The sequence below is a fragment of the Eurypyga helias genome, unplaced genomic scaffold (assembly GCF_000690775.1).
Source record: "Eurypyga helias isolate BGI_N326 unplaced genomic scaffold, ASM69077v1 scaffold35311, whole genome shotgun sequence".
Lineage (NCBI taxonomy): Eukaryota > Metazoa > Chordata > Aves > Eurypygiformes > Eurypygidae > Eurypyga > Eurypyga helias.
In genome coordinates this window covers 1-12023 of record NW_010231031.1, presented here as the reverse complement: position 1 = coordinate 12023, position 12023 = coordinate 1, and the positions used below count along the sequence as shown (strand labels likewise).

The window sequence follows — 12023 nt, the reverse complement described above, 5'->3', positions numbered from 1 at the left end:
GTAGGGAAACCTTGGCCAAAGTAGAAGAACTGCTACTCATTTTGAATGCTGTTGCAGAACCTAAATCAATTTCAAAACTTTCTTCTTCCTCTGATTGGAAAACTTTCTGAATAGTGGGAAGAAAAAGATACATTCCCTCTGGCAGACGGAATTGCAGTTGTTACCATTTTTTGGTCTTGTATTCATCTGACCTGCAAAACTCATTATTTATCTACACCAAAGCTCTGGTTAGTAAAACTATCCTTTAAAAGGATAGTTCTTGAATAGGATACTTCAGTAATTTCTTTAAAAGTGTTTTTATAGTTTCCTCCTCTCTGTCCAGATTAAGGAGGTTGTGTTGGCTTTGGATGGATCCAGATGATGGGAGGTAATGGAAGGTTTCCTTATCTAGGTCAGGAGCAGGATTGGCCAAGTTTCTTGATTGCAGTTAGGTATATTCTTGCAGCATAACCCAACAGTCCTTTCATTTTGGGATAAGGATTAGACTAAGTCAGCTTGAAAGAACACATCTCTGCTTACGGTCCCAGCCCTATCAAATATGCAAAGCACAGGGGAGAAAACCAGACCGTATCTAACATATCTATGTACTGTGTTGCCTGAATAACCCTTGAACTCTTGAAAGGCAGGAGAAATGATTCCTTTCTTGAACATTCTCCTTTTCAGCCACAGCTGTTAAGTCTGAGCTGCTATGAATTGAGAGTCACGTGAAGCTGGTAGTACTAATCTTTCAGTTAATTGGGTTAAGTCAGCTTTTCTGCTTGCTTTTCCCACCATGTAATGCAGAATGAAGGCCTGAGACACTGTTACTGGTTTCATTGCTTTTTCTTTCATCAAAACGCACAGAAATACCTAAATGTTACTAGTATGAAGGCTGGTTTTTTTCAGTATTTTGAAATACTTGCTGAGTCTTCGAGCCTTTGACTTTGAAATTTGACTATTATGTGTATTCCATAATTATTTTAGTATTTTTTATTTTAAAAAGCATTTCAAATAGTCAGAAATGATACCAAATAGCTTAGTATCAATGCTATTTAAATTTTTATTTCTGTAACTGTAAATTGCATAAGGATTTATTCAAATATATTTAATGTGACTTGGGGAGGGGGGGGAGGCGGGGGGAGGACCCTGGAATGTATTAGTAGACTATGCTGCTGCTGCTGCTGCAAACTGTGATGCTCAGGTATGATTAGACAGTTGAATTAGTAAATCTCTCCGGACAGTATCTCACAGTGTTGAACTGGAGTGGAAGTTCTGGTTTGGTTTTGTACCGTGGTAGAGGGTAAATTTCAAATTAGTTCATGTTGAAAAGGAAACATTTTCACAGTGGAGGTGGTCACCTCGTGCAGGCAAGTCTGTGGAACAAAGTGTTAACCAATGTCTTTCCTTCCAGGTGCAGTTACTATGTACAGTAGAGCCAAGGTTTGTTTCTGAAACTCTTAGCTGAGATTATAGGAAGAGGGGTTGTGCTACTGTGGCAGTGACTTGGGGCTGTGAAAGGCAGGATTTAGTATGTCCATGTATTGAGCAATTTCTTCTTTCTCAGGATTCCAAATGGCTTTTATTCTGAATCAATAATTAGATTTTTTTGCAGGGTTTTTTTGATGGCTCTATTACGTTCTGGCAGGGTTAGACAAAGTCTTCACAGTAAATTCTGGTTCATTTCCAGTCTGGAACCAAACCTGAGTTTAAAATACTTTTCACTTTGAATCCCAGGTATAATGTCTATCAAAATACAATCTTGTTACTAAATCCTGTGCCCAAAGTGTCATTAGCAAATAAACCATTAAGAAACCTCAGTCTTACTCTTTTTTTTTTTTTTTTTTTACTAGTATTCATCATGTAAAATACTGTGATTCTTTCTGGATCAAGATCATTGTCAGGAGAATTCTTACCTGTGTCTGTTGAAGTGACCAACTATTGTTTATTTATGTGCTTTTCCATACATTTGTTTCTTACTACATCTTCAAGATTGCAAAGTGTAAATATCCTGAACTTTTCAACTAATAGCAGTCTCTTACTGAAGGTAGCCTACTGGATCAAAGCTATTGAATATGAATTATGATAGCAACTGTTTTGCAGTCTTTAGACAGATATTTCTTTTCTGAACTTCCCTTTTAAATCAAGACGATCATAGCATTTATGTTAAAGCTCTGAAGTGCTGCTGTAACCACAGGGAAAAATTAAATCATCAGTTTATTCTGGATCCTGTATTTTATTCACCATTCCTCTCACTGAGATATACGTGCCTCATGTGCAAGCAGAATAAGAGGAAAGCCACATTGCTTAGCTCTAGGCACAGGAGCTTTGATGCTGGGGAGAAGTATTCTAGGAAAGTCAGTTGATTGTCTGGTCTAAAGACATCGTCCCATTCACATTGGTGATAAGTAACAGGCGAGGATGAATTGTTTTTCACAGTACCTGATCTGGATGCATTAGCTTATATCAGTTTATCATCTCTGAAGAACATGAAATAGGCAATGGGTGGTCCACAGGCACAGTGTTGGCTCTGCAAATGCTGGGGCCCTTTCTGTGCAAAACAGCTCCGTTAGGAGCACGTGGGCCTGTGCTCCCACTGCTGCAGCTTGCTAGCCAGCTGCTGGACCCGGCTTCCGCTGCAGTCCAGGTCTTTGCTTGGCAGTTTCCAGGTATCGACACCACTGAGAGGTGTATTCATGATTTGACCATTCTCGAGCTGACTTTCATCATTATCTAGCCAGCAGTTTGCATGGGTACACTTTTTTTACATAATTTGCATGAATTGTTACAGCCATAACCTGGGAGTTGGTATAAAAGCAATGCATATGGCAGTGTTTGGGAAAGCCATAGCAACACTATAATAAATGGTAAGAAGTAACAAAGTGGTGAAGGAGCAGAGCTGATGGTGTTAGTGGCTGGAACGAGGACAGTGAATTCTGAACACTTTATCTGGTGTTAGTTTCTGACTGCTACCTGGATTTGCAGGGTAGCACCCTTTTTTTGCTCATTACTTGGGTGCAACAAAGAAAACTGTCAATATCTGTGCAGCATTTTGGAATGTATATGTATATATTCTTTACAGAATACTACATATTTCTTCCTCAGTTTACATAAGTCTGTTAAGCCATTGAAGAGAAAATCTGTCAATGCGTTGATGTCAAAAATTTTGATTAGTGTTATGGACACTCTTTTGATGAAACGAGATGATGTGCTGAAAATAAACTGTGCTTTTATTCAATAGTAGCACTGTTTTGCTGGAGATAACTTATTTCAACAATGCTTTTTTTCCTGAAGTGTTTATGCGTTGCCAGTTAAGCCGATTACAAAAAGGACATGCAACTGATGAGTGGTTTCAGCTCAGTTCCCATGTGCCATTAAAGGGTATTGAGCCAGGATCATTGCGTGTTCGAGCACGATATTCCATGGAGAAGATCATGCCAGAGGAGGAGTACAATGAGTTCAAAGAGGTATGAAGGTGTTTAACTGTGCTTGGCTTATCTGTCAAAACCCATTTTGTTGGCTGTTTGAGATGGATCTCGATAACACTGGTTGACACCATTGTTATATTTATAGTGACATCTATATGTCACTACAGGTGTACTACATCACTTTTTCCAAAGCTGTTACATGTTAGAAGAAACTTCTGAATATTTTAAAATTCTGTTTTTCTTTCAGCTTGTTCTCCAGAAAGAACTTCATGTAGTCTATGCCTTATCCCATGTTTGTGGACAGGATAGAACACTGGTGGCTGGCATTTTACTGAAGATTTTTCTTCATGAAAGGCTTGAGTCCTTGTTGTTAAGAACACTAAATGACAGGGAGATCAGCATGGAAGGTACTGCACTAAATTACACTAAACTTAACTGGAACTCTGGGCAGGTGGGGAGGGAGGGGCTCTGGGCACCATCCTTTTTACTTCCTCCTTTAGTTACAACATGTATCAGTGTAAACTCTTTTTTTCCTCTGTTTTTGGTGTGTCCTTTTGTCAACTTGGCTGGGTTCTGTGTTTCCCTCCGCACCTCAGATGAAGCTACTACCTTGTTTCGTGCAACCACTTTAGCAAGTACACTTATGGAGCAGTATATGAAAGCCACAGCAACAAGTTTTGTTCACCACGCACTGAAAGACTCTATATTAAAGATAATGGAGAGCAAGCAGTCCTGTGAGGTGATACCTTGAACTATGTTTTTCAATATTTTGGTTTGTTGACACAATTATCTACTGGTTGTTATGTCTTGTTTGCATTATATAATAGCTTCAGAGACATTTGTTAATCTCCAGAACTAAAATGAGTTTATATGAGAAACAAAGCAACTGAACTTATCAAGGGGTTCGGGGGTCCTTGATTATGGCTTTGAACAATATTCATAGTAAACTTTTTATGGTTTTAAATAAAAATTTCTTTAAACCATCTATATATTCTTCACCTGTTGTAGGCTGCTGTATAGCAGTTACTGAATGTCCTAACCGAAGTAACTTAGTAAACTCAAGATATCATAGAAGTCAAATGTCTGAAATTCAGCTTTCATGTAAAACTTCCTGATATTAAATGATTGTTATTGATCCTGAAACTTTTTTTTAAAATGACCCTCCGAAATTCTCTATTTCACTTTAACTTAAGGGTGGAAAGGATGGGAGTCCTTGGAAACTTGGATTGAGAGAGACAAAAAGGTCTTGCAGCTGGATATAAGATCTGAGCTGTTATAAGCCTCGTGTATTAGAAGTTAAAAAGTTGCTTCTTTACATTTCCTGACTTGCCATTAAAATGGACTTGTGACTGCCGTAAGAGACTTTGTACAGGGTCAGAATATTGAATTTATGTTTGTAATATTCAGTGTGTGAAATTATGAAACTAGAGATGTAGTTCTGATTAGGAGAAGAAATCTAATTTTTTTTCCTTTTTGTTTTAGTTAAATCCTTCCAAGTTAGAAAAGAATGAAGATGTGAACACTAATTTGGCACATCTACTCAGCATACTTTCAGAATTGGTTGAGAAAATATTCATGGCTGCAGAGATACTGCCACCGTAAGTGTTTACTTTTCTGTTCAGATTTGTATTTGCAAACTCCTGTTTGTGTGAATTACATTGCACCTTAAAGTGATGTTCTCAGTGGTTCATCTTCTGCTAATGAGTCACACAACTATTGTCTGTAGGGTTGCTGTATGCACACAGAGGAATAGAGGCAGGGAAAAAAATAACACTTTCATTTCAGGGATTAATAGTGTGTTTTTGCAAAAGCCTGTGGCTAGCACGTGTGCTTTTCTTTGAAGAAGAAGCTGCTAGACCCAAGAGGTTAGGGAGAGGAGAGTAACAAAAATAATGTCTCGTGTTCTGCAAAAGGTAGAAGACAGCAGAAAATTGTGTACATTTAAGTTGATTACAAATTCTTTCCAGTTGTCCTCCACTGAGAAAGAGGTGGCATTATTAACAGCATATTAAAAACACAAGCAAGTAATAGAATGATGCGGTGCTGTGATTGCTTCTGACTGGAGAGGTTGTTCTTTTCTTTTTTAATTGCAAAGATAACTTGTGTTCACAGTTTGGATTTGAACCATCTAATAAAAAGTGGATAGTACTAACACTTTTCTTTCGCTGTGTCATTAGCTTTTGAAGTATACAAAATCTTCAGTTCTGAGATGGCAGAGTAGCACAGAAATGTTTATTTTGTGTTAGTGCTGGCAAGGTTAGCATTAGAAGTGTAAGTATATACGATGCAGCTCTCAGTGTTTTCTGAGCTATGCCAGAATTTTCCCAATATTTTTATGTGAGAGGACTGTTGCTGCGGTTGTGTAACTTTTAAACACCTAACCCTTATTTATGGAAAGAATAGTTGTTAAATAGAGAAAAACTGGGAGGGGAGGGGGTGTGTGGAAATCAGACCATCAAAATTGTCTTTTTGATAAGGAAATACTACTTAAGAAATATGAAGTAGACAGTCATAAAATATTCAGTACACATCTGGAAAGTCCTTGAATTGCATATAGAATTGGGTTATTAGTGAAGGTTTTTTCCTGCCATTTATAGATTTACTTTTTAATACAAATTTGTATTTTTTAATGAATGTATTAACTTATAAATGAACTCTTAATTCAAGTTACTTTAAAGCTCATGTCTAAATTGTAAGCGTAGAGCTGATGATAATTCTGCATTAAGTAGGAGTTGGTCTCGATCCTTTCCGATAGCTTTTTTTTTTTTTTTTTTTGATTCTGTGAGTTTAATGTAATGAGTAATTAGCCGTCAATTTTTGCAGGACATTGAGATATATTTATGGGTGCCTACAGAAGTCTGTCCAAAACAAGTGGCCAGCTAATACCACCATGAGAACCAGAGTTGTTAGGTAAGTGACTTGTCACTTCATTCTGAAAATAATCTCGTCAGGTCTTGTTAAAGGCGTACTTCAGTGTGCTTATGTCTTTCTTCCAGTGACAAAACTCTGTAGTACTGACACAGGTTACAGCAGTATTTAAGATACTAATGATGCTGAGGCATGATATCCCAGTTAAGGATTATGAGCTCGCTAGATTCTTAATCACATTCTTAGACCCTTTCCAGAATAAGATGATGTAGTACTGAGGTCAGTATAGCTTTACTTAATAATTTTAACTTTGAATTTACTTGTGTTTTGTCAGGTTTTACAAACTAATGTAAAATAGTGATTTCCTTTTTGATGCTGGCAAAGAAAAACTTCTCAAAGCAATGGTTAACCCCTGTGATACCTGTAGAGAGCAGTGACCTCTGAAGATCATGTTCCTGTCACGTGCTCCGGGAGGACTGTGCCTTACCCAGGGGCTTACACAAACCATGTGTTAACAGCTGGAGAAATCTTACATGGTTTAAGATCCATGCCCTTTAAGATACAGACCCAACACTGTAAGGAGTCTGATAACTTCCCATAAAGACAGTTGGACTGTAGTTAGATTCCGCTGAGGTACTGTCTGCGCTGGGATTTGTAGTTTTCTCCATCGGAGAAGGCTCCCGGTCCCTGGTGTTGGGCCGCTGCTTCCGATCACTCTGAATCAACACCCTGTGCTGGTTTCCAAAAACAGCCTAATGTTGTGCTGTCCCAGTCTTGTTTCATTTTTCTGCTCCATCCCAGTGACACTGAAACATTCCAGAGCTCCTCTAAAAGTGATGCAGGAGGTTACTGAACCCGCAGCAGATGCACAAACTCCCACGTACATTCATAACCCAATGCAGTACACAAGTTCTTCCTCAAACACTGTCCCTGGCCAGTGCAGGTCAAACAAAGGTCTTTGACAAAGATGTGGACATGATGCTTTCTTTCAACACTACCGGGGGTTCAACTTTGGACACTTCAAAAGAGGAATCGGTGCATTTGCCATGAATTCAAAATTAATTACTTCCTCGTAGCTTTAAATTGACACTATAGGAAATATTTTAGCTTTGCACATGGCCAAGAACAGTTGTCTTATCAGCCTATAGTTCATGGTTCTTGGAGAAGTAGGAAACATCTGTAACAGTCTGTATTAGGTGTCTTGGACATAGGGAAGGTCATTGACCTCGCTACCACGTGTCTTTCTCAAGTAATGCGGACATTACCATCGCTCTGTACTGAACAGGCAAAGTAGTGTAAGGGGCCAGGCTTTGGTATTGCTGCAGTGAAAGCCAGTCTGCTGGCAGTGTCCAAGCACTCTGAACGCAATTAAAGATGACTTAGATAGATTGCTTTAGTTGGTCCATGTGTCCCTTCATCGTACAGCCATTAGCTGGAATTAAGGTTAACCTGAGGTGGATGTTTTTTACTTCTGTTGTGAACAGAAATTTAGGGTTTTGCTCATGCTGCTGAAGGCAATTCTGGGTTTCTGTTGAACGAGTTCCTAGCTCAGCAGTCAAAACAGTGTGTTTTTTCCATTTTTCTAGATGACAGCAATGACTGTGTGGAGGAAAACAGCAGTTCCCTTATTAATTCCCTACCGTAGCGTACTGTCACAAGGATGTGGATCAAATTAAGCTGACCTAGGGCAGTGTCGCCACCAAGGGAGAAGTTCCCTTTGTCCGCCCTCCTGTGCACCTCCTTAGATGGACTTGGGAGAGCGGGTGGCTGCAGGATGGATGCCTTGCTGTAGCAGGCAGCAGAAACCCTTTGGGAGGTCAGAGACCAGGGGCTCCTCCTTTTTGAAGTCAGCGTAGTCCAAGATTGGCTTCAGGATGACTTTACAATTAAGTTCTTCCCACATGGTTTCAATTATTCACCTAAGCTGGGAAAGCAACATGCCTATTCTTCCAGCTTTTATCACAGCTGAAGTCACAGCATGGTATTCTTAACTGGTTAATGTATTCACAGAGCGCAGGCTGGTTGGTTGGTTTCTGTCTCACAAAGATTTCACGCTAACCTGAATCCTTAAAGACTGCACAATTTTACACTAATTATCTAATTTTATTGAACAAAATACAATTTTCTTCCCATTTCAGTGGCTTTGTTTTTCTTCGACTGATTTGTCCTGCTATCCTGAACCCAAGGATGTTTAATATCATCTCAGGTGACTATATGCTTCAGATTCATACTTTATACAGCAGTAGGCATGAAATTACTGTAGTGTCTAATGTAGCAAAATATGAAATATTCTTTTGAACGCTGTGTCCAGTCATGTTACCCACACCACTTGACTGGCTTATCTGTAAGGCAGCTGGCGTGTGCTTTTCACCCTCGAATGTTCAATTGTGGTTGTCCCCAGTGTCATTTTAAGGTTCAGAAAAACATGCGTTGTGGTGTTCAGAGTCATAGAATTCTGTGATTTAATAATACAATTTTGAGTTAAAGTGTAGCAATAAATATATTCCAGCAGTCTGAAAAACATGTGTGATCTTCAGATGTCACTTTGAATCCACAGTTAATGGTGGAAATTCAGTGGTATCTTTTCAATGACCAAGGCCTGTAAAGGTGACAATGTGTCTGCAGAGCTCTACATACATTTGCATCCCCAGAAAATCATGCTTCAGGAACTTGTTTGAACGTCCTGCTTAGACAGCTTCCGGCCACTGGAGGAGTCTTAACTTCGACTCACGAAGGACAGTCAGCCCCAAACACAGAATCACAAGGGAGAGAGCGGGGTGGGTTGTTGAGACCTGCGGTGGTGATCTTGGTGCACTTCAAGGCCACGTATGGGAGAGTTCCCGTGGGCTCTCCCAAGTTGAATGTTCTCACTGCGTGGCTTCTGATGCTCTCGTGGCAGAGTGCGTCTACAGCGGTGAACTCAGACGGCAGCGGGGAACATCCTGGTTTGGTAGAGGAGGGTTGCAGAACTGCTGTACTGGCCTGTGGTCAGTACTGGCCGGTATCAGACAGCGTTCTCCAGAACAGTGCAAGGGCTGATACGGGTAGTGGCTCCCATTAGGGACTACATCTGGCACACTGCTGCAGTGGTGCTTTCCCCAGACTGCACCATTTTGCAGTTGCCAAATGTTTGTGGGCATTTTTAGCTGTGGGAGGAGAAAAGGAAAAAAAGCATAAACTACTGAAAAGTCATCTACTGAAGTTAAAATATTTGGACATCTGAGTTTTAAAAGTTTTCATATGTTGTGCTTTGCCTTTGTTTTCCATTTTTTTTCTTGGCAAAGATCACCCCAAGCTAGAGGGCATTTAGTTGCACTAACCATTTCTGTTCCTCCTTCCCTCCCTGGCAGAGTAAAATGCTGATTTGGAAATAGAAGGAAATCAGTAATCTGATTCAGAAAAGCCTTTTTTCTTTCTTGTCTTAAAAACTCTCTATGAATAAAGAAAAAACAACTAGCATGTTTTCTTTTGCCTCTCTTTACGCTATACTAAATCAGAAGGGCTGTGTAGAACAGGAGGTTCCTTCCTCTCACCCAGTAATCATTTCCACACGTTTTGGGGAAAGCATTTGAGAAATGTGGCCTGGTAGACAGTAACCCTTTCTTTAGGGTTATGTTATCTTCGGGTAGTTTGCAAGTTTGGTACCTCCTAACCTGGGCTGCACTGTGTCTTCTATGATTCTATGATTCTGATGTAAAAACTGGGATGTAAGTAAGAGTAATCCCTTTTAAGCTTGTCTGTCAGCACTGAAGTCCTGCCCATGTACCTCCAGCTAATATTCGAGACTGCTGCTAAGGTGATCTTACAGGATCTGTGTAGGGCTTTCGAAGCAGTTCTAAAAAAGGGATGGAGGAGTCCTCCTTTCGCAGCAAAGCTTCCAACAAACCTTCTTCCCATAACAGGGAAAAAAGTATTCTGAAGGCTGGTGTATAGGTGCAGCTCAGTATCAGCAGCAGTCCTATCACCTTGACAACTGTGATTTTGGGGGGAGGATCGTCTTTGTTTCAAACCTTAAATCATGTTTCAAGCATCTTTTGAGTTTTTTGAAGTAATTTACTTCTTTAGATCAGTTCTCCTCAGCTGAAGTTCCAGATTCCAAGCCTAGCGATGTTTTCCACCCTTGCTGCTTCAGAGGCTTGTACTGCACCAAGCAAGTACAAGGAACAGCTCTTCCTCCATACCTGGAGCCAGTTACATGGCTCCAGCTGTGCAGGAAAAGTTGTAACTTACTTCCCAGTGGATTTTGGAGGGGAAGAAAGAACACCAAATCATGCAGGTAGACTATGAAGGGCAAATAGCCTTCTTGGCAAGAACTACAAAGTTTAGAACTTAGAAAATAACCGTGTCAGTTTTGAACACCTCAAACCTGGCTTCCAACCAGGCCATTTACTGCTAACTGGGGGGGAGGGATAATTTTGTAAGATACTACTGGGTGGTATCACTTGTTGGAAAAGGAAGTTTTAACTGACGAAGTGGTTAAAGTGTAATGCTACCTACAGCAAGTGACTGTGATTTCATGGTAACAGGAGCCACGATTGTATCTCAGGCTCACTCTGTTTTCACGATGACTTAAAAGTGTAGTTTTTCTACCTTGTCAGAGCCCACTTATGTGGGTATATGCAAATAAGGAAAAAGGTAAACTTTTCAGGTTTAAAAGGTCTAAAAACTTAAACTTCTAAAGGGTTTATTTTAGAATTTTAAAACTAATATTCTTTTTTATTCTAACAACAAACAATCCTCCTTTCAACAGAACTGTTTCATTTTTGTGAAAATGGTTCTTACTTCCTCACCCTTACTAACACCGTTTTATTCTGCACACCTGTTCTGTATGCAACTGTAACAGAAAAACGGATGTTCAGATCAACATTTTTGTGAATGTTATTAAGCAACGTGAGTTTTACTTCATCAAGTGACATCTTCTACATGCAGTTCTGTTGTAATACGAAAAATATTTTATTCCATGAGAAAAAAACGAACTGAAGAAGAGCTTTACTTGCATGTGACTGCTGTTTAGTTTTAAATGGAATGCCCAGTAACTGTCTGCTTTGTATTCCTGCCAGATTCTCCTTCCCCCACTGCTGCAAGAACGCTGACGCTGGTCGCCAAGTCTGTGCAGAATTTAGCAAATCTGGTTGAATTTGGAGCTAAGGTGAATATCATTTCACACACAACCACCTAGAACTACGTTTCCAGTACATTTCAATGTTCCTGTTTAATACATACCAAAAATCTGTTGCCATGTTCTTGTGCAAAGCCCGATACATCACCGTTTGTCCTCATCAAGAGATTTTCCTGCAATTTCTTCTGTCCTCCTCTTCAGTTGGAGCTAAACAGGGTGTTGAATCAGTGCAGGAGTGTAGAGGGCCTGACCAAATTGGGCAGAGGAGCTGTAATCATTTCAGAGGAAGTGATGTAGAAACTTATGGATGACTTGTTACATCCCATGAAGATCTTGAATCCCCTAGTATGCACACCAGCAATGGTCTGTTCATACTAGCAGGTGTAGCAGTGTGATGCAACTTGGTGTTGATGGTATAACACAGCAAAAGTGGCCATGATGGTAAAATGGGTGCATGTTCTTTTGGAATATCCGTATCAAAAAGACAACCGAGAATTGCCAGAGTAGGGATCTGATGGGAAGGAATCGGCAGGAAACACATGCTGCTTTAAATACATGATGGGAGCTCTTTTTGCATTTGCATTCATTATTTGATGCATCTTACAGCAATCACGGGACGGTTTGGGTTGGAA

At 39.9% G+C, this 12023-nt stretch overlaps 1 protein-coding gene across 1 annotated transcript in view; it reads left to right on the top strand.

The window, feature by feature from the left end:
* Positions 1-11421, top strand: part of LOC104516562 (ras GTPase-activating protein 1) — a gene marked incomplete at both ends in the record, with an annotated part of 22066 nt that extends 10645 nt beyond the window's left edge. Inside the window, 7 exons of the mRNA XM_010160923.1 lie at positions 3271-3443; positions 3652-3811; positions 4001-4143; positions 4887-5002; positions 6228-6314; positions 8411-8478; positions 11333-11421. Of these exons, the coding sequence (XP_010159225.1) occupies positions 3271-3443; positions 3652-3811; positions 4001-4143; positions 4887-5002; positions 6228-6314; positions 8411-8478; positions 11333-11421 (836 nt within the window). The remainder of the gene's footprint in view (positions 1-3270; positions 3444-3651; positions 3812-4000; positions 4144-4886; positions 5003-6227; positions 6315-8410; positions 8479-11332) is intronic.
* Positions 11422-12023: the final 602 nt, after the last annotated feature.